This window comes from Microtus pennsylvanicus, chromosome 1 (genome assembly GCF_037038515.1).
Source record: "Microtus pennsylvanicus isolate mMicPen1 chromosome 1, mMicPen1.hap1, whole genome shotgun sequence".
Taxonomy (NCBI): domain Eukaryota; kingdom Metazoa; phylum Chordata; class Mammalia; order Rodentia; family Cricetidae; genus Microtus; species Microtus pennsylvanicus.
In genome coordinates this window covers 113406066-113426192 of record NC_134579.1, presented here as the reverse complement: position 1 = coordinate 113426192, position 20127 = coordinate 113406066, and the positions used below count along the sequence as shown (strand labels likewise).

At 43.2% G+C, this 20127-nt stretch overlaps 1 protein-coding gene across 1 annotated transcript in view; it reads left to right on the top strand.

The window, feature by feature from the left end:
- Positions 1–19348, top strand: part of Ccdc62 (coiled-coil domain containing 62) — a 46661-nt gene extending 27313 nt beyond the window's left edge. Inside the window, 7 exon segments of the mRNA XM_075957400.1 lie at positions 1470–1558; positions 2099–2214; positions 4062–4784; positions 8211–8355; positions 9736–9852; positions 17377–17469; positions 18625–19348. Coding sequence (XP_075813515.1) covers positions 1470–1558; positions 2099–2214; positions 4062–4784; positions 8211–8355; positions 9736–9852; positions 17377–17430 — 1244 coding nt within the window. The 3' untranslated portion in view covers positions 17431–17469; positions 18625–19348.
- Positions 19349–20127: the final 779 nt, after the last annotated feature.

The following is a 20127-nucleotide window of genomic DNA, read 5'->3' as shown; positions in this document are numbered from 1 at the left end:
ATCTCCAATGAGAAGTCAGGTGTAATTCTGATAGGTCTACCTTTATATGTTACTTGGCCTTTTTCTTTTGCAGCTCTTAAAATGCTTTCTTTACTCTGTATGTTTAGTGTTTTGATTATTATGTGGCGAGAGGACTTTTTTTGGATCCAGTCTATTTGGTGTTCTATAAGCTTCTTGTATCTTCATAGGTATATCTTTCTTTTGTTAGGGAAAGTTTTCTTCTATGACTTTGTTAAATAAATTTTCTATGCTTTTGAGTTGAACTTCTCCTTCTTCTATACCTATTATTCTAAGATTTGGTCTTTTATGGTATCCCATATTTCATGGATATTTTGGGTTAAGCTTTTGTTAGATTTAAAAAAATGTTTTCTTTAACTGATGAGTCTATTTCCTCTCAAATCGTTCTTATGTACACTGTTAATGTATGTTTGGGGATAGTACCTGGTTTCTATACCTTTATAGTACCTTCTTTGTATAAACACTCTTTTTTGTAATGCTGGTGGGAGGAATCAAACCTAATAAGCACTCTACCTCTAAGCCATATCCCCATCTCCTAAAAATAACTTCTTCATATGTTTTTGTTTCTATGTTGCCAAGACTGTTCTCTAACTTTTGGCCTCAAGTGATTTTCATGTGTCGAATGTGGAGTATCTGGGAACACAGGTGCACATCACCAAGCCCTACTTGTTAAAAATAAATTCCTAGGACTGGAGAGATGGTTCAGCAGTTACAAGAAATGATTGCTCTTCCAGAGGACTCAGATTGAATTACCAGCATTTGCATGGCAGCTAACAGCTCACAATTTTCTGTAGCTGTGATTCCAAGGGATTTGGTGCCCTCTTCTGCTCTGAAGGCATGCATGTGGTGTACATACATACAATTAAAAAAAAGTTAAATTTTTAAAAATAAAAATAAGTTCTTAGCCGGAGGTGATAGGATACCCTAATCCCTTGGAGTGTAGAGGCTCCAAGAGGAGCTCGAATTTAAGTCCAGCCTGGATTCATAGAGGGATCCTGTCTCAGTGAATAAAGACAGCAGCCACTTCTCAATATCTGCTTTCAATCTTTGGTGTTCGTTATTTGGTTTTGTTGTTTTGAGTCAGGGTCTCACATAACCCAGGCTAGCCTTGAATTCCTGAGTTTCTCACCTCCAACTCCCAAGTGATAAAATTACAGGTGTGTACTCCTGGGCCTCGCTTACTTTCAGGCTTTCCCCCCCCCATATTTCCCTTTATTTTTGCATATACTTTAAATCATTTTTTTGACTTAACATTAATTACGTTGTGCACTTTCCTATTTCATGGTGGACTCAGTCAGAATCACACATGAAAGCTCTTCTCAGTCAGTCATTCTGCAGCTTTTAAGTTTGAGAACCACAACAGAAGTGTTAGTTGTTAAATCTTTAGAACCTGAGTGATGTGTATTGATATTGCTGATGAAAAATATCCAATTATTTTTGTCCTTATACAGTCGAGAGAGAAAAGAGGAAAGATGAGTTACTTGATATTGCAAAGTCAAAGCAAAATCGTACAAATTCAGAGCTGCACAACCTGAGACAGGTATGTCCCAGCTGTCTTCTATGACCATAGGTAAGAAATGTTGGGGAATTAGGAAGCTGTCTGCCTGTTGATTTTTGTTGGGGGAGTTTCTCTCTCTCTCTCTCTCTCTCTCTCTCTCTCTCTCTCTCTCTCTCTCTCTCTTTCTCTCTCTCTTTCTGTGTATGTGTGTGTGGTGTGTGTTTTGTTTGTTTGGGGGCTTTTTTTGACACAGGGCCATCCTGGAACTTGTTGTGTAGATCAGGCTGGCCTTAAACTCAGAGATTCATCTGTCTCTGCCTCCTGAATGCTAGGATTAAAGGCATGTACCGCCACCACCCAGAACCTGCTGATTTTGTTAATGGTGCCTCCTGGATCTTCACTACATCAGACATACATCGTCTTTAGCATAGCAGTCTTGGCTGTGGGCTTAGAGGTTAGGAGATGAGATGTATGGAAATACCTTGTTGCAATCATCTGGTCTGTTTAGGATTTCAAAGTGCCAAGCTGTTGATTCAGTTTGGATTTGTTTTTATTGTATTGATTTGTTGACATCTCTGGCAGATTTACGTAAAACAACAGAGTGACCTGCAGTTTCTTAATTTCAATGTAGAAAATTCTCAGGAATTAATACAGATATATGACTCAAAGATGGAGAAATCAAAGTCCCTGGAATGCAGGTAACCTTAGTCGATGGTATTGATGTTGATTTTTACTTCCTCATTAGGTCAGTTTTACTCTGGCTTGCTGTGAGCCAGTACTTGCTGCTGTTTCTGGTATGGTAGGAAATAAATATGTGTACACTAATAATTACAATAATCCTAGTGTAAGAATTTTAGATGTAATCTGTAGGTGTCAACTAGTCATCTAACAAAAATAAATCATAGACTAGGTTTGTGTGTCTGTGAGTAAAAGGCTCTGAGCTGGAGTAGACACTGCAGAGCTAGCCAGGCCTTCATTATTGCAGCACTTCCACTGTATAGGCAGTGGGCTTACTATCAGGAGTAAGATTCGTGGGACTTGGTGCCAGCCTCAGAGAATAATGCGAAGAATAACGTCATTAGCTGCAGCAGGAGCTCAGATCTTTCTGTCTGTTGCCAGTTGGTATGTGGCATCCTTCCCTCGATTGTGACAAGAATTGTGGGGATGATTGCAAATCTGAAACAGTTGAATAATGGCTAGATAATGCAGATAAACTACCACAGTGAAATCCATTTTCTTTTTTATGTTTTTGAGATACATTCTCACTGAGTCGTCCTGATTGCTCTTAAACTGATGGCAGCCTTCCTCTTTACTGGGACTACAGACCTGTGCGGGCATGCCCAACTAAAGCCATTGTGCTTGTCAAGAAGAGGAAGTGGGGCATCCCAGCCTGCAGGGGACTACAAAGTCTGGACTAAACTGTCAGTGACTGGTGGCTCCAGCTCCTCTCCCTGGGAGAAATGCAGCTGGCAGCAGGATGCACTGTGCTAGGCTGCATTTCTGTCCTCATACCTTCCTCAGGGTTGCTATTCTGTTGCCTTACATCCCATCTATTGCTGCCACCCGCAGACCCCAGGCCCACGCAGTGTTCTCTTTCAAGCAGAAGCCTTTAACATGTCTTCTCCCTCTTTGAAATTCATTGCCACTGTGAGGCACTGGATGAGTTGAGGTTGCTTCTTAGAAGTGGTTCATGGGGGCTGAAGAGATGGCTCAGCAGTTAAGAGCACTGACGGCTCTTCTGGAGGACCCAGGATCATTTCCCGGCACCCACATGGCAGCTCACAACAACTGTCTGTGACTCCAGTTCCAAGGGCCCTAACACTCTCACCCAGACATACACTCAGGCAAAACATATAAAGTAAAAAATAAATAAATTATTGAAAAAAAAAGAAGTGGTTCATGCTGTGGCTGGTAATAGCACTTACCACCGAGCCTGAAGGCCTAAGTTCAATCCCAGCCCCCATATGGTGGAAGGAGAGAAGCAACTGCCATTGTCCTCTGACCTCCATATTCTCTCTCTCTCTCTCTCTCTCTCTCTCTCTCTCTCTCTCTCTCACACACACACACACACACACACACACACACACACACACACACACACAATCGAAGGAAGTGGTTCATACCATCATGGAAAGAAAGAACACAAACCGGCATGGTATGCACACCTGTATTCCTAGTACTCAGGAAGATCACAATTCCTAGGCCAGCCTGGGCTACAATGTGAGAACCTGTCTTAAGTAAACAGATGGAATCCCTGATAGGAAAAAGCCTTAGAGGAAGGCTGGTAAAGATCCTGTTACATTTCTGTAGTAGTCTTGATTTTGTTGCTGTTGTTTTGATGGTAAACACAATGAGTGAGGGCTAGAAAGGGGAGGGAATGTAGGCTTGGTGGTCAGAAAGGCTTCCTATAGGAGGTGGGCTCTGAAAGTCAGACTAAGGGGTTTAATGGGATCTAGGTCTACTAATGGGGCTTGGGGAGGTGATACTAGTATATGATAGTATCAAGTCAATCTTATAACTCCTTTTTTTTGTAATGCCACTGTAGCAGAGACATGTGTTTATCAGACCTTGACAATAACTACCCAAAAATCGATATTAAGAGAGAGAGAAATCAGAAGTCATTGGTTAAGGATCAAAAGTTTGAGGTCGCGTTGGCTCAGCACAATAGGTCAGACAAGAGCTCTTGTGATGCATGCAGAGAGAAGAAGCTACAGGTTAACACTGCGTTTGGGGAAAAAACTGTAATTGCTCTCTCGTCTCTATTTACCAAAGACTTACTGGAGAAACAAAAATCTTGGACTCTGGGTGGAAAAATCCAGACTGAACCTGAAAACAAAGTTACACTATGCAAGATTCATGCAAACTCACCAAGAAGCAATGGGATGGAGCTTCAGGTCGAAGAGCAGCAGCTCTCGGAAACATACGTCTCGCTGCCTGATGAGAAGCAGTGGCATGACATCAATGTTTACCTGGGCCTTTCTAACTGCTCGGCCTCAAAGCACCTGGAAAAGCCTGATGGGGACTGTCATAACCTTGCAGATACAGCCGAAATCTCATGCTGTGTCCAAAATGAAGTCTGTGTGGGTGACAAGGACCTGGATGAGTCCAAGTGCTGCCACCCGAGTAACATCGTTGTCGAAGCCCCGGGACACATGACTGACGTGGAGTGGATGAGCATTTTCAAGCCTTCCAAAGTGCAAAGAATTGTTCGCCACAAAACTGTGTGCACTTGTTCAGAAGGTGTCAGCGGCATGAAGTCTTCAGCAAGGTTGGTGACGTTCATATCTGTAAACACGGGGTGTAGGTGACAGCAGGCACAGAAAGGGCTGCAGTAGACGCTTATGCCTATGGCTAGTGAGAAAGCACTGTTTGCAAACTGCGGTCGTATCTAAGACAAACTTAAAACAAAATTTGGCTCTTTTCCTCATGGCATAGACACTGGAGTCTTTGTGCAAGGGGACTCCAATGGAGACTCTGCACTGAGGGCTACTTCTGAGGCAGAGGTTTTACTTAAAAATAAAACCAATTATGAGCTGGACAAAGATGTTTTATTAGAAAACAAACAAGTAGGTCACTGTGCAGGGTGGAATGCTGTCCTGGAGCATTCCTCACCCCAGGGTCCTTTCCAGTTAACATGCTGACCCTTTGAGGCCCAGACTGCAGGACAGACCCTGCATCACAGTGTCTGTCCTTAGCTAGGGTCACGCCACATGTTACATACCCACTACGCCTCACTTCTGTGTCCAGCTCATACCTGTTTTCAACTTCCCATTTCCCAGCTTTCCTATTTTCTAAATAAGTGAAAGACAGAACATTGGTGTTTAACAAGCTGATAAAAGTGACTGCCTTTCTTTTGCATGAGATAATTAGTATATGCTAAATTATTCAAGCTTGTCTTATTGTTAGAGTTGCTGAATCTTGTGGCTGAGTGGCACTGTAATAAAGCCTGCTATTTTTAAATAAAGCATAGCTCTTCAGAGCACAGAAAGGATGAAGTTTCTATCTTGAGAGCCTTATTTTAGTCTTTGCATTGACTTTCACAGGACTTTATGATTAAAATTCCTAGTACTTACATTATGTAGAGTATTTTTTGGGCCTTTTAAAGAAGCTTGAGTCATTAAAAAACATACAGATATCCTGCCAAGAACAGAATTAAAAATCACTTGCTATACTAAATGTCATTTGGTTTTAAAGATCTTTGGAAAACTGAAAGTATCAGGAAGGCATTGGTGTCTGTTTCTCCCTCCTAAGCAAGACCTTGTGTGTGTGTGGTACTAGCAATTCAAATGGGGGCTTTGATTATGCTGGGAAGTTGTTCTACCACTAAGCTACAGCCTTGAGCACCACCCCCTAAAAACCTTTTCTTGGTTTTTCGAGATAGGGTTTCTCTGTGTAACAGCCCCAGCTGTCCTGGAACTAGCTCTTATTAACCAGGCTGCCCTCAAACTCACAGAGATCCACCTGTCTCTGCCTCACTACTGTCTGGCTAACATTCTTTATTTATAAAGTGAAGCTGCATTGGGTAGTTTTGAGAGCACTGTGTGTGTGTATGTGTGTGTATTAAATTAAATTTAATGTATGAATAAATTCAAATTTACATTCAGGGTTTTCCTCCAATGCCCCTTTGACCTCGCTAACTTCAGTAAATGCCAACTTGTTCTGCCAGCTGAGCCACAGGCACTGGACAAGTATGTGATTAGGTAGAAAAGATAGTGGTGTTTTCCTGTTTCCTCAGGTTACGAGAACCTGTGTATCCACTTTATTATCTAGGTAAATGTTCACATTTGTGCCTCTTTCCACTTAACAAGTAAGGTCTCTTTGTGAGGGGACCCACAGGCACCTGCTCTTCTGTGTGCTTCCTGGGCTCTAGTACCTGCAGGCAGTGATCACCTGCCCAGTGCCTCTCCACTTTCACCAAGTCACAGGCCCATGTCAGGTTCACAAGCCAAAAGCCTACCTGTTTACGCTTTAACCTTACACTGTTAGTAATGCTTACCCCTGCCTTCTGTAGGATCTTGTCCCTAGCACCTTCTTTATTTATTTTTTATTTTTATTTTTTTTACTAAAATTGTGTTTCTGTTGTTTCAGGGTTTGAATCCAGGGCTGAGAATAATAAGCTAGTGAGCTTGTACCCCAGCCTCCCTACTTAAAAAAAGTTAACTACATCTATTTATTAGTGTGTGTATGCTACAACACTAGTGTGGAGTTGAGAAGACAACTTGTGGGAATTGGTTCTCTTCTACAATATGGGTTCTAGAGATCAAATTTAGGTCCCCATACTTGGTGGCAAGCAGCTTTACCCACTAAGCAATCTTGGTGGTCCTTCTGTACTTTTAAAATGTCGTTTATTGAAACAGGTTTTTTTGAAACAGGGTTTCACTGAATTGATCTGATTGGCCTTGAACTCACAGAGATCCATTTGTCTCTGCCTCCTGAGTTCTAGGATTAATGGTATGCTCTACCAAGCTGAACCTTTGGGTTTTTTTTTTTAAAGACTTTTTGAGACAGGGTTTCTCTGTGTACCCCTGGCTGTCCTGGAACTCACTCTGTAGACCAGGCTGGCCTCGAACCTAGAGATCTATCTGTCCCTGCCTCCCGAGTGCTGGATAGAAGGTGTGTACCATCACCACCGGGCTAGAAGTTTAAAAATCTATTTTTAATAATTGGAATTTATGTATATGGGTGTTGTCCAGAAGAGGACATTGGATCTTGATAACAGAATCACAGCTAATGTGAACTTCTATGTAGGTGCTGGAACTGAACCCAGGTACTCTTCAGAAGCAGTGGACAGTTGTGTGTCTGTGTGTGCACGCGCATGCACATACATACATGCACATGCATGCAGTTGTATGTAGAGGCGAGAAGAAGGTGTCAGGTCTCTGGGAACTGGATTTGCAGGCGGTTGTAAGCAACCATGTGGGTGCTAGAAATGAACTTGGATCCTCTGTAAGAACAGCACATGCACCAGGCAGTGGTGGCGCACGCCTTTAATCCCAACACTCGGGAGGCAGAGGCAGGCGAATCTCTGTGAGTTCGAGACCATCCTGGTCTACAAGATCCAGTTCCAGGACAGGCTCCAAAACCACAGAGAAACCCTGTCTTGGAAAAAAAAAAATTTAAAAAAAAAAGCAGATGCTCTTAATTAGTGAGCCATTTCTCTAGCCCTACTTCTGTACTTTTTGAAGGAGGGAAATGCCTTGTTCTTATAGTTACCCTGAACTACAGATTTTAATTTTTACTTGCAAAAGCATGCATTAATGTATAATACTCTGGTCAGATCACCTTGACTTCCTTTCAGACAACATGTTTCAGCTAGAGGTGCTATGTATGCTTGTTAGCCCAGCACTCAAGAGGCTGTGGTGGAGGAGTGTGAGCTCCAGGCCAGCATGAGCTTCTTTGAGGCCACCCTGGGTTGCATAGCAAGGCCCTGTCACGTTCTTCTTTTTTACCCCACCTCTCTGTTTACCTTTTCTTCAGACAGCATGTCACTGTGTCCCCTAGCCTAGCAAGGAACTTATTGTGTAGCTCAGACTGGCCTAAACTGTGGTCCATCTTCCTGCTTTAGCTTCCTTACCGAGCGCTGAGATTATAAATATGGGCAACATGCCTGGCACTTTTTGTCCTCTTAGCATACTTTTAAATGTATGAGTGACATGCGTGTGATACTATTTCTCTTTGGTCGTATTGCTTGCAGTGAGCCCATTGCCATCCAGCTTCCCCAGTGTTTGGGTTCCTCAAAGTCTGCAGAGAAAGAAGATGAGCCAGAGCCCCCTCCAGACAAAAGAACCTCATCCAAGAGTGTGTTCATCAGCAAAGATGCAGCATCGCCCCACGAAAAGGTTTCTGTTTTACATGAGAGCTCCCAATGCAGTCAAGCAGAGTTTCTCCTCAGCATGCTTTTATTCTTCTTATTGCTTAATTTTAGCCATTTTTAGGTTTTACAATCACAGGTCTGTGTGATTGAACCATCTCACACCCTGGACAGATGGTTCAGCAGTTAGTAGTGCTTGCTGCTGTTGGCTAAGACCCAGGTTTGATGGCTCACAACCATCTATAAATCCATTATCAGGAATCCTCTTCTGAACTTCATGAATATGAGACACACATGTGCACATACATACAGGCAAAACACTCAAACACACAAAATAAAATGCATCTAAATAGTCTCAAGAAACCAAAAAAGAACTGCTGAGATGGCCACCCCCCTTTACATTTATGTATTTGATTGCAGGGTGGCTTTGGTTTGGGATAAAGAAAATCACAGCCAGGCCTGATGAATTGAATCAAACACCTGAATCCACTAGGTAGAAGTAGAAAACTGACTTTGCAAAGTCTTCCTCCAACTTCATGTCATGGAACTTATCATCTACACACAAAATAAATAAATGTTCTGTTTTTAAATTAAAGGCCATCTAGATGACTCAGAGAGAGGGTAAAGGTGCTCGCCACCAAGCCTAACAACCTGAGTTTGGTTCCTAGAACTTACATGTTGAAAAGAGAACTGATTTTTGTTTTTTTTGACTTGTCCTCTGATTTTCACCCTGAAAAAAAAATAAAATAAAATAGCAAGATTAAACTAAAGTACATCTCCACATATCTTTAGTCTAAGGTTCTATTTTGCAGTTGCTTTGACATGCTAATTATGACTTGGGTTTTTAAAAGATTTATTTATTTTATGTATATGAGTACTCTATCTGCATGTATACCTTTGGGTCAGAAGAGGGCATCAGATCCCACTCTAGATGGCTGTGAGCCACCATGTGGGTGCTGGGAATTGAATTCAGGACCTCTGAAGAACAGCCAGTGCTTTTAATCACTGAGCCATCTCTCCAGCCCTCCCCGTTTTTTTTCTTTATTGTTGTTGTTGTTTTTTAAAGACAAGGTCTCACTCTGTAGCCCTGGCTGGTCTGGAACTCATTATGTAGATAAGTCTGACCTTGAATTCATAGAGATCCATTTGCCTCTGCCTCCTCTATGCACCACTACATCCATCCTGGCCTGAAGTTTTTATTTAAGAAATGTTTAGGAACCTTTTCTTATAATTAACTGTAGTAGGTTCTGTTTGTATTTCTTCATTCCATTGAGTAGGCTATAAGAAATAAAAGGAACTGGTTATTTTTGTAATACTGATACCTACCATTGACAGCATTTGTGTCTATAAGCTGTGATTGTGCAAAAATGCACCTCCGCTCACAGTGCTGAACCGTGTGTTGTTTCAGGATGACTTTTCTCCTACTAGTAAGCTCCAGCGCTTGCTGGCCGAGTCTCGGCAGATGGTCACGGATCTGGAGCTGAGCACGCTGCTGCCCATCAGCCGTGAGGATCTCAACAGAAGTGTGCGTTCCCCTTTCTCTGTCTTAAAAAAGTGTGTAGGTGTATTGCAGGGAGGGGCGTGCATCTCTCCCCCCCCCCCGCCGCCTCTGTGTGTCTGTGTGTGTGTGTGTGCGTGTGTGTGTGTGTGTGCGCGTGTGTGTGTGTGTGTGCGTGTGTGTGTGCGTGTGCGTGTGTGTGCGTGTGTGCGTGTGTGCGTGTGCGCGTGTGTGTGTGTGTGTGTGCGTGTGCGTGTGCGTGTGTGTGTGTGTGGCATATGTAGGCCAGAAGACAGCCTCAGTGCTCAGTGATGTTGCTCAGGAGCTGTCTGCCTTGTTGTTTGAGACAAGGTCTCTCAAGGACCTTGAGCTTAATGATGAGGCTAGACCTGACTGACCAGCAAGTCCCAGGGATCCACCTTCTCCACCAGCACTGGGGTGACAAGAGCATGTTCCACGTCTGGCTTTTTATGCAGGTGTTGGGGATCAAACTCAGATCCTCATGCTTGCATGGCTAACACTGACTGACTGTTCTATGTCCCCAGCCCAGATTCTCTTAAGATGTACATCGATAGGGTCTCAATATGCTAAGCGGTGAGGTTCAGGGAATACTGGGAGGTGGCTATTCTATAGAAGGAAGGTTTGGAGAAGAAGGGCACTGTGCTGAGGAGGAAAAGCCATACTGTGGAACTAGAGGGTAAGACGGAACCAAAAACTGTCAGTGTCAAAACTGCCCCCGTTTCTTTCTGATTTGTGGGACATCTGAACATACGCATTTAGTGTTTGTTATTTTTGTGCTGCTGGGATGGAGCCTAGGGTCTTATGTAGTAAGTACCTTACCCTTCACCTAGATTCTTTGAGATGTTTCACAATGCACAAAGTTTCAAATTTCTTTTTTTTTTTCCATTCAGGGTTTCTCTGTAGTTTTGGAGCCTGTCCTGGAACTCGCTCTTGTAGACCAGGCTGGCCTCGAACTCACAGAGATCCGCCTGCCTCTGCCTCCCGAGTGCTGGGATTAAAGGCGTGTGCCACCACCGCCCGGCCCATTTTTTTTTTAAAGACAGGGTCTTCCTATGTAGCACTGACTGTCCTGGAACTACATAGACCAGATTAGCCTCATATTCACAAAGATATTTCTTTCTGCCTCTGCCTCCTGAGTGTTGGGATTAAAACTGCACGCTTCCATGTTCGGCTCCAAAATTTCAAATTTAAAATGTACACAGGATTTTAAGAACACACAGAGGTAGAAAAAAAATAGGGCTGCAGAGATGGCTCAGCAGTTAAGAGCAGCACATGGTGACTCACAGCCATCTGTAGTTGAGTCTAATGCCCTCTTCTGGCATGCAGGTGCACATGCAGATAGAGTACTCATACATTAAATAAATAAATAAATAAATAAATCTTTTTTAAAAAGTAGAAAAATATAATTGTACATCTGTCATTTAAATTTTTATCTTCCTCGCTCTGTATACTTTAAATTTTACATTTGTTTATTTTTTAACGTTTATTTATTTATTGTATATACAGTATTCTGCTTGTATGTCTGCCTTCATGCCAGAAGAGGGCACCAGATATCATTACAGATGGTTGTGAGCCACCATGTGGTTGTTGGGAACTCAGGACCTCTGGAAGAGTAATTAGAGCTCTTAACTCCTGAGCCATCTCTCCAGTCACCACATTTGTTTATTCTTGTCTGTGTGTTTTAGGGTCTTATCCTTATCCCTCACTAGCCTGGAATTAATAATGTTAGATCAGGCTGGCCTCTCACCTCACTCATGGAGACCTGCCTGCCTCTGCTTCCTTAGTGGCTGGGATTAAACAAATGTCTGGCATTTCTGTGTGTTTTCCTGGGTGGGGGAAGGCATGGATAATAAAACCCAGATACAGATATTGGGATTTAACCTGAAGATCAGAAAAGCAAAGCAGCCAGGCCACTAGAGCGCTCTTACCTCTAAGAAATCCTCAGACTGGAAGAGAGCGAGTTTCTGTCTCATCCGGCCTATTATTCCTCTCTAGTGCTGGGATTAAAGGTGTGTAACACCACTGCCTGGCCTCTAGTAGCTTAGTTTTACCTTCTGGTTTCAGGAAAGCTTTATTTATAAAACATAAATAAAATATCACTGTGTGAGCCGGGCGTTGGTGGCGCACGCCTTTAATCCCAGCACTCGGGAGGCAGAGGCAGGTGGATCTCTGTGAGTTCAAGACCAGCCTGGTCTACAAGAGCTAGTTCCAGGACAGGCTCCAAAACCACAGAGAAATCCTGTCTTGAAAAAAACAAAAACAAAAAAAAATCACTTTGTGTATGCACGCACACACAAGCACATGTGAGAGAAAGAGAAAATGTGCTTAGGTATATGTGGGGGTAGTCAGGACAGCTTGTGGGGGTTATTTCCTTCCTTCCACCATTGCTATGAGGATGAAACTCAGGGCATCAGGCATAGCAGCAAGTGCCTTTGCCTGCTGAGCCATCTCAGTGGCTTTCATGCTTTCTAAAAGCATTTTAGAGCAAATTTAAGACATAGTCTTTCATATATAGACACTTCAAGATGCATCTCTTTCAGGTGTGTAATTTCTTTGGAGGGACGAGGCAGGTCTTACTATGTAACTAGTCTAGAAATCACCATCTTCCTGCCTCCACCTTCTAAAGTACAAAGGCTATGTACATGTGGCACCATACCCAGCAGATGAGGACGTTTAAAAAGACACCTGTAATAACATTACCACGCTCAGGACAACCAGCTGTAAACCCCAGTGTCCTCTAATGACTGACCATCTGCGCTAGCTCTCTCCCACTTACTTGACACATCTGCTTTCTCTCTGTTTGGGTCAATACCCAGCCAAGGTCTGTCCTTCACATTTCCTCCCCTAAAGTCCCTCTAATCATAGTTCATCGATTCTTTTCTCCTTCTCCCCTTTCCTCCTGGCTTTGAACTCACAGATCCCCCTGCCTGTGCCTCCCCAGTACCGGTACTACAGTTGTCTTGTTTGTGGTTTGTTTGGAGACTGGGCTAGAACTGCATCTCACAGCTCTTCCCTCGCTGTACTGGGGGGGGGGTCCCCTCTCCCTTAGGGTCTTTAACTGGTGTTTGGATCTGGGGACTGACTTCACTCAGCTACTGAGCTTCTCCTGAGTTGGAAGCTGTCATTTTTTCAGGGTCTTACGCATTGATATCAGCTGTTTCTTCAGCGGCAGTTGTATAAGCCACCTCGTAGATTTTGTTGCATCTATGTAAACAGTGTACAGATCAATAGACTTGAAGTCTATTCCCTAATTGTGAAGTAAGAACTCGGAACTTACATTTCCCATTTCAGATTCAAGGAACATTCCTTGGACATGCTGTCTTTTTAGTTAAAGATATTTGAAAGCCATTTAAGTTAAGCTGTTTTTGTGTCTCTGTTCAAAACCCCAAATAATAATAATTTTTAAAAAGGTCTATAAGAATACTGTACAGGGATGGAGAGATGGCTTAGTGGCTCTTCCAGAGGTTCTGAGTTCAATTTCCAGCAACCACATGGTGGCTCACAACTATCTATAGTGGGATCCGATACCCTCTCCTGACATAAAGGCGTACATGCAGATAGAGTACTCATGTATTTAATAAATCTAAAAAAGAAAAAATTACAATACAAAAATACTATAAAATATAATTTTTCCCTTTCAAATTTGACATTTAAATATTGACCAGTTGATTGTGTGTGTGTGTGTATGAGTGTATACATGGCCAGTTGCAGGAGGTAGTTCCTTCCTTCTACCATGTGGGTTCTGCTGATTGAACTCAGGTCCTTTACTCCCTGAGCCATCTCACTGACCCCTGAATTGCTTTCCTGTTAAAATAACGTTGCTGGGGTGTGGCTAGTTGTATGGTGTGTGTTGGGCATATGCAAGGCTCTGGATTTCATCTCCATGGCTAAGAACCCCACCCCCAAACCCAAACAAACAAACAAAAAATACCAAATCTTAATGAAGTATAATTTACATACAACAAAATGAAGACATCTCATTAAAAACAACTTTAATGTGGGGCTAGGGAGGTGGCCGAGTGGTAAGAGCCTTGTTGCATAAACGTGAGGACCTGCGTTCACACCACAGCATCCACATAAAGCCATGCGTGGACAGGTGCTCTACACTCCAGTACTGTGCGAGTCCCGAGGCCTGTCGGCTGCCAGTCTAGCTCTAGATGCAGAGAGACTCGATCTCAAAGGATTGCATGGCATAGTGAGAGAGGACACCCATGCCCTTCTCTGGCCTTACTCGCATGCGTTGGCACTCATACCCGCACACATAAGCACCCAACACGAGATGTCTTCAGTGTCCGTCCTCCTACTTTAATGAAGAACCTGCTGATTCAGTAGCCCTGGTCATGCTTGTGTACCCATTGTAGTAGCCAGTGAGAAGAGAGAATCTCTGCTGCAGGAAGTTCCCTGAGAGCCCTTTGAAGTGAGGCCTCTGGACTCACCCCACAGGCAGTGACTGCTCTGATTTTTACCCCTGCAGACTAGTTCTGCCTGATGCAGAGCACTGTGGAAATGCAGACACAAGCATATACTTTTCTCCATTCGCTGCTGGGAACCAACATGAGGCCTCCCTTCCAGCCTGCGTTTACTCTTCACCTTTTTCTTGGTGTTTTAAGATTCATCCATGTTGTTGGTGCATTGGTACTGTGTCCTTCATTGCCAATTGATATCCTATTGTATGACTGTGTGTGCATGTGGCGTACACTTTATGTGCAGGTACACATACATATATGTGCAGATGCTATGAAGGTCAGAGGACAGTGTTGGGCAGTTTTCCTCGGGTGCCTCTCTCTGCTTCCCCACCTCTGAGATTTCCAGCATATTCTAACACACTTGCATTCTTTTTTTTTTAATAATAAAATTTAATCCTCCTGCCTCTGCCTCCTTCAGCAAATCCTACCAGTGTGCGCCACCACAACCGGCCACACTTGCATTCTTTAAGATTATCTTCACGGGTGTGAATGTTTTGCCTGCATTGTGCTGTGCACCACGTCTGTTCAGTGCTCTTGAAGGCCGGAAGAGGGCGTTGGGTTTATGTGAGATCCGATCTGCTCCCTCAGCTCTAAGGCAGAGCCCTCTCATTTTGGTCTCCATGGTGGATCTGCATGTTTGTGAGTTCTCTCCATCACAGTTTCCATCGTGGTACACGGTGGTTGATCACCTGCTGCCCAAGAGCTGAGAGGAAAGTGCGGGGAAAGGGACAAAGCTGTGACCTCAGGTCTAGATTGAAAAGATACGGAAGCCGTGCAAGGCTGGTGAAAACTTGATTTGAAAGAATTTTGAGTTGAGAAGACCCAGAAGAAATATCTAATCCTAATACTTCATTTTTTTTCTTGTTAAAAAAAAGAAAAACTTTTTTTTTTATATTACATACCAATCCAAGTTCCCACTCCCTCCCCTCAACCTCACTTTATAGATGAGGAAAGGTGATTAAACCCATTACTCAGCATTCGACAGCCAGGATCAGAAAATCAGTTAACTGAAGAAAACAAAAAACAAAAACACTGGCTCCAAACAAAATATTTTCGAATGGATTAACTGGTTCTGGAGATGTCAGGAGACAGAAATGTACCTGGTAACAAGTTTCACACACTCTTTCCCCCATTCCTTTGAACTTGCTAACACTAGAAATAGGAAAAGCAAACAGTTTTATAAAAAAAAAAAATGCTTGTTTTTACAACAAGGAAGCAGGGCAATGTTCTGAGCAGCCGCTCCCCACTCTGAGGCCGCCATCCACAGCTAAAGACAAGCAGAGCGACTCTGTGGACAGACGCTCTCCTGCCACACTGGGGGGCTCCAACTGCAAGGCTCCTATCCTTTGACAAGCACTGTCACTTTGTGACTCTCCCAGGGACTTCTGCATGGCTACAAAATGGCTTTGCATAATAGCAGAAAGCCTGTTTACACGGGACAGGGACAGCAGGCCGCAGAGGGACAGACCACACTCCTTCATGTGTACTCTCTTATGGTGTTAGTGAACAGTTCATAGGTGCAACAGCTCGCCGGTGGGCTCAGAGGACAGCTTGTAGAAGACAGCTCTCCTTCCACCATGTGGATCCTTGGGGTCCAACTCAGGTTGTCAGGCTTGCTGGTGGGAACCTTTAGCTGCTAAAGACACCTCAATAACCCCATTTTTAGATATTATTTGTTTTTTCAACCAGTGTGAATGTATGAACTATTCAATAACAACAATAACAGCAGAACCCCAGTAAGAAGACAGAAAAAAAGGAAAGAGTAAATTGCAGTACTGCTGGCCACACCCAGGGCAACCCCTCACTGTAACTGAGAACGGGGCAACTCAACCCTCGACCAAGCCATGGCATTGTGATTAATTCACAGGACTGGACATTCTATTTATAAGCTTAAGATTTATGCCTGTAATTCCATAATTAGAGGATCATGAGTTTAAGGCCAGCCTGGGCTACAAAGTGAGACCCTGTCTCAAAAAACCAAAAAAGTGGTCAGGCATGGTGACATATACCTTTATCCCAGAGCTCACCAAGTAGGCTAGTCTGCCTGGTCAATGATCAACCTCTGCAGTTCTGGGATTACCTGCCCATGCTAACATTTTTGGTTTTGTTTTGAGAAAGGGTTTCTCTGTGTAGCCCTGGCTGTCCTGGAACTCGCTCTCTAGACCAGTCTGTCCTTGAATCATAGAGATCCACCTGCCTCTGCCTCCCAAGTGCTGGGATTACACCACCACTACCCAGCCACGTTTATATTTTTTAAAAGATATATTTATTATTATGTGTATGAGTGTTTTTGTTCATATGTATTCTATACCATATCTGTACAACCTGGTCTACATAGCAAGTTCCAGGATAGCAAGACTGCAATCCTGAGGATCTTTGAGTTTATGGCCAAACAGCCAGGGCTACACAAAAAAACCCTGTCTCGAAAAACAAAAACAAAGCAAAACAACAAAAATGGCAACCACAACAAAACAAAAAGGACGAGCTGGTGAGATGGCTCAGTAGTAAAGGCTCTCGCCAGCAGGGGTGACGGCCTAAGTTCTCTCCCTAGATCCTACCAGGCAGAGGAGAACCACCACACACATGCCAAGCCATGTGCTCACACACACATTACCATACAAACAGGTAGAGAAAGAGAGACAACGAAAAGACTTTGTAAGCCAAGTACAGTGGTAAAAGTCCCTATAGTCCCAGATACATGAGACAAAGATAGGAGACTCTGAGGTTTAGGCTAGCCCCTCAGAAAACAGCACAGTGAAATTGTTCCCAAGACAAGAACATTATATTGTCTGTCAGCGTTCTTAGTGGTGTGTGTGAGAGAGACAGAGACAGAGTGAGCGGTGGCATCCGTGTGTAGCGGTCAAGGAGTTGGTTCTCTCCTTCCACTGTAAGTTTCAGCTATCCTGTTCTGTCTTCAGGCTTGCTCACCAAGTGCTTCTTTCTAAACCATCTCACCAGTCCCTCTAAGGTCTTTGAAAGGCATTCCTGCTATATGTGTGTCTGGTTGTCTAAAGTATTTTTAAATTTCTGTAACCTGGATACTAATTCTGGAGTTGTTTTCTAGAAATTAGAAGTCTCAGAAGAGCCAGAAGACAAAAACACCCTTGTCAGTCATTGAAGGAAACAAAGTCAACTTGGACATTCACTGTGGCTATGTGTAGGTCACCTTTGCTTGTCTCACCTTATATCAAAATTGATATTAATAAGTAACTGGGAACATTGATAATGCAGAGTCAAGGCTACACACTCATCTGACCAGTAATTCTTCCTCTTTTGCCTGATCTACTTTTACTACAATTAACTTGAGTAGAATGCCAATTACTTGTAAGAGAAATACAGACCAAAAATTTTTTTGTTCTTAATACTTAATACTTATATCTAAGGAAGTTGGCGTATAAATCCAACTTTAAAAATTGGGATCTTAGCCAGGTAATAGTGGCACACGCCTTTAATCCCAGCACTCAGGAGGCAGATGGATCTCTGTGAATTCAAGCCCAGCCTGGTCTACAAAGCAAGATCCAAGACAGCCAGGACTACACACACCAAAAAAAAAACCAAAAAAACAAAAAAACAAACTGTCTTGAAAAACAACAAAAAGCTGGTTAGTTGGGCTTCAGCCACAGTCTGCAATCCCTATGGGGAAGCTGATGCAGGCAGGATTACATGTTCAAGGCATCGGATAAACCTAGTGAGACCCTGCCTCAAAAGGAAAAACTGGGGTGGGGCGAACTCGAGGCCAGATGTAGTAGAATATGCTGTGGTGATTCTAGCGCTCCGGAAGTTAGGAAGACTGAAGCAGAAAGGAAGATGAGGCGCTGGAGGTCAACCTGGGCTTCACTTAGTAAGACCCTGACCCAGAAAATACAAATTTCAAAAGGCATCTAAGTTTACATTTGAGGATTGCTTCTGGATGTCTGTCTAGAAAGAGTCCTGTGACTTGGACCTTTGTGAGCCCAGGAGGCACTTTCTTGGGTTCCGTTTGCTTCCGTCAGACCTTCATTCCAAGTGCAGTTCCTGTGGGCAGGGGCATAGGCGCCATAGGTGTCTCCCATTAAGCACAGGAGTCTTCAGTAGGAAAGCAGAACATCTGAGCAGCTCTGCCTGCCTCCTCCTCGCCTTTCTGTCCCCCCCCCCCAACCCCAGTCTCATTGCTGGGAAGGTTTCACATATGTAGTCCAGCATATGTAGTTCACATATGTAGACCTTGCTGAGTAGAGGCAGGATGTAGTCAGGGTCTCAGACACCAGGAACTCGTAGGAGCTGTGAGTGCTATTTCCTTCTCGCTTTGTTGACTGTTTTTGTTCTCTCCCAGAAGCAGGATTCTCACTGGAAGGCAGAGAGCAGATACCATACTTCACCTGAAGACAAAGAGGATTGTGATTCCCACAGAAGCAGCCTTTAATACAAAGGCAGCAGAATCCCAAAGTTTACTTTTTAAAGCGACTATATTTTGTTTTTGATGAACCATTTTTGTGTAAAAAATATTTTCATGCCAAAGAAATGAGGTCTTGCTCTACACACGTGCTTGAAACTATGCTGAAAGAAAAAGCGAAAAACTCTGTCAAGATGCAGACATGGATTAATACCAGAGAAGCTCTTTAAACCCGGTACTGAGAACCCGTGCATGTGAAGTGCTGCTCGAGCTGATGCCTCCTGAAAACCTGGGTCTATATTCACATGACAGCTTCACTTCTCACAGTCAGCTCCCAATGTGTGATGTAGTGTTTTCTTCTCTTATGGTTTTGGCACTGGACTTTGTTTTGTGGATGGGCGTGAGGTAAGAGGGTGTAAAATGTTTGCAATTGGACACTGGCACCTTGCTGGCAGTTAAGGCCAGTCTGTCCTCAGGCGACAGCTGCATCTTGTCTGGCTCTGTAGTAGGCAGTTCACTTACACAAGACAGCACTTGCTGGAAGATCAAGTTTTATATAGATTTTTTAAAATATATTGAAGACTAAAAATTCTATTTTAACTTTAAAAAAATATTTTTTTAAAAAAATTGCACTATTTGCCTTTCTCCCTTCTACCAGAACTGATCCGTTTCACTCAATAAAAGTATTTTTAATAATAAAAGTTTTTGGTTTCCTTTTACTATACAAGACTAAAACAAGGAACTTTATTATGTATTTTTGGTTTTTTGGAACAAGGTTTCTTTGTATAGCCTTGGCTATCCTGGAACTAGCTCTGTAGACCAGGCTGGCCTTGAATTCACAGAGATCTGACTGCTTTTGCCTCCCAAGTGCTGGGATTAAAGGTGTGCGCCACCACTGCCCAGCTAACAAGGAACTTTAAATGCATCTTGGCAAGTTAATTTCTCAGGAAAGTATTCTTTTCAGGTTGTATTGTGCTGGGTCAATGTCCCTTTGTTAGAGACTTCAGGGTTCCTTGAGAGATGGTTTTCATGAGAAGGAAAGCTGCTCAGCTCACCTTTGTGATGAGGGTGCTGGCAAGAAACCAAATGCAGAACTGATTCTGAACCAGCCCTTGCCAGTGGGAAACCCGCAATGCCTTTGGAGAGGCCCCAGGTTCCAAGCTGTTCTGTGTGATAGGCTCATGGCTGCTTCTCCACTTGCCTGCTCACAGGGAATATCAATTAGATGCTCCGTAGGAAAACTTAGGGTAGAACAGGACTTGAAATACTACATTATTTTATAGCTAAATGTAAGTTTAGTTTATAGGCTTGAAATATCTATGATACCTATGACCTTCCTGCCTCAGTTTCTCAAGTGCTGGGATGACAGGAGTATACCACCATGCCGAGATTTACAACACCTGTTCTTATGCAACAGAAGTATTACAAATTAATTAGCAAAAT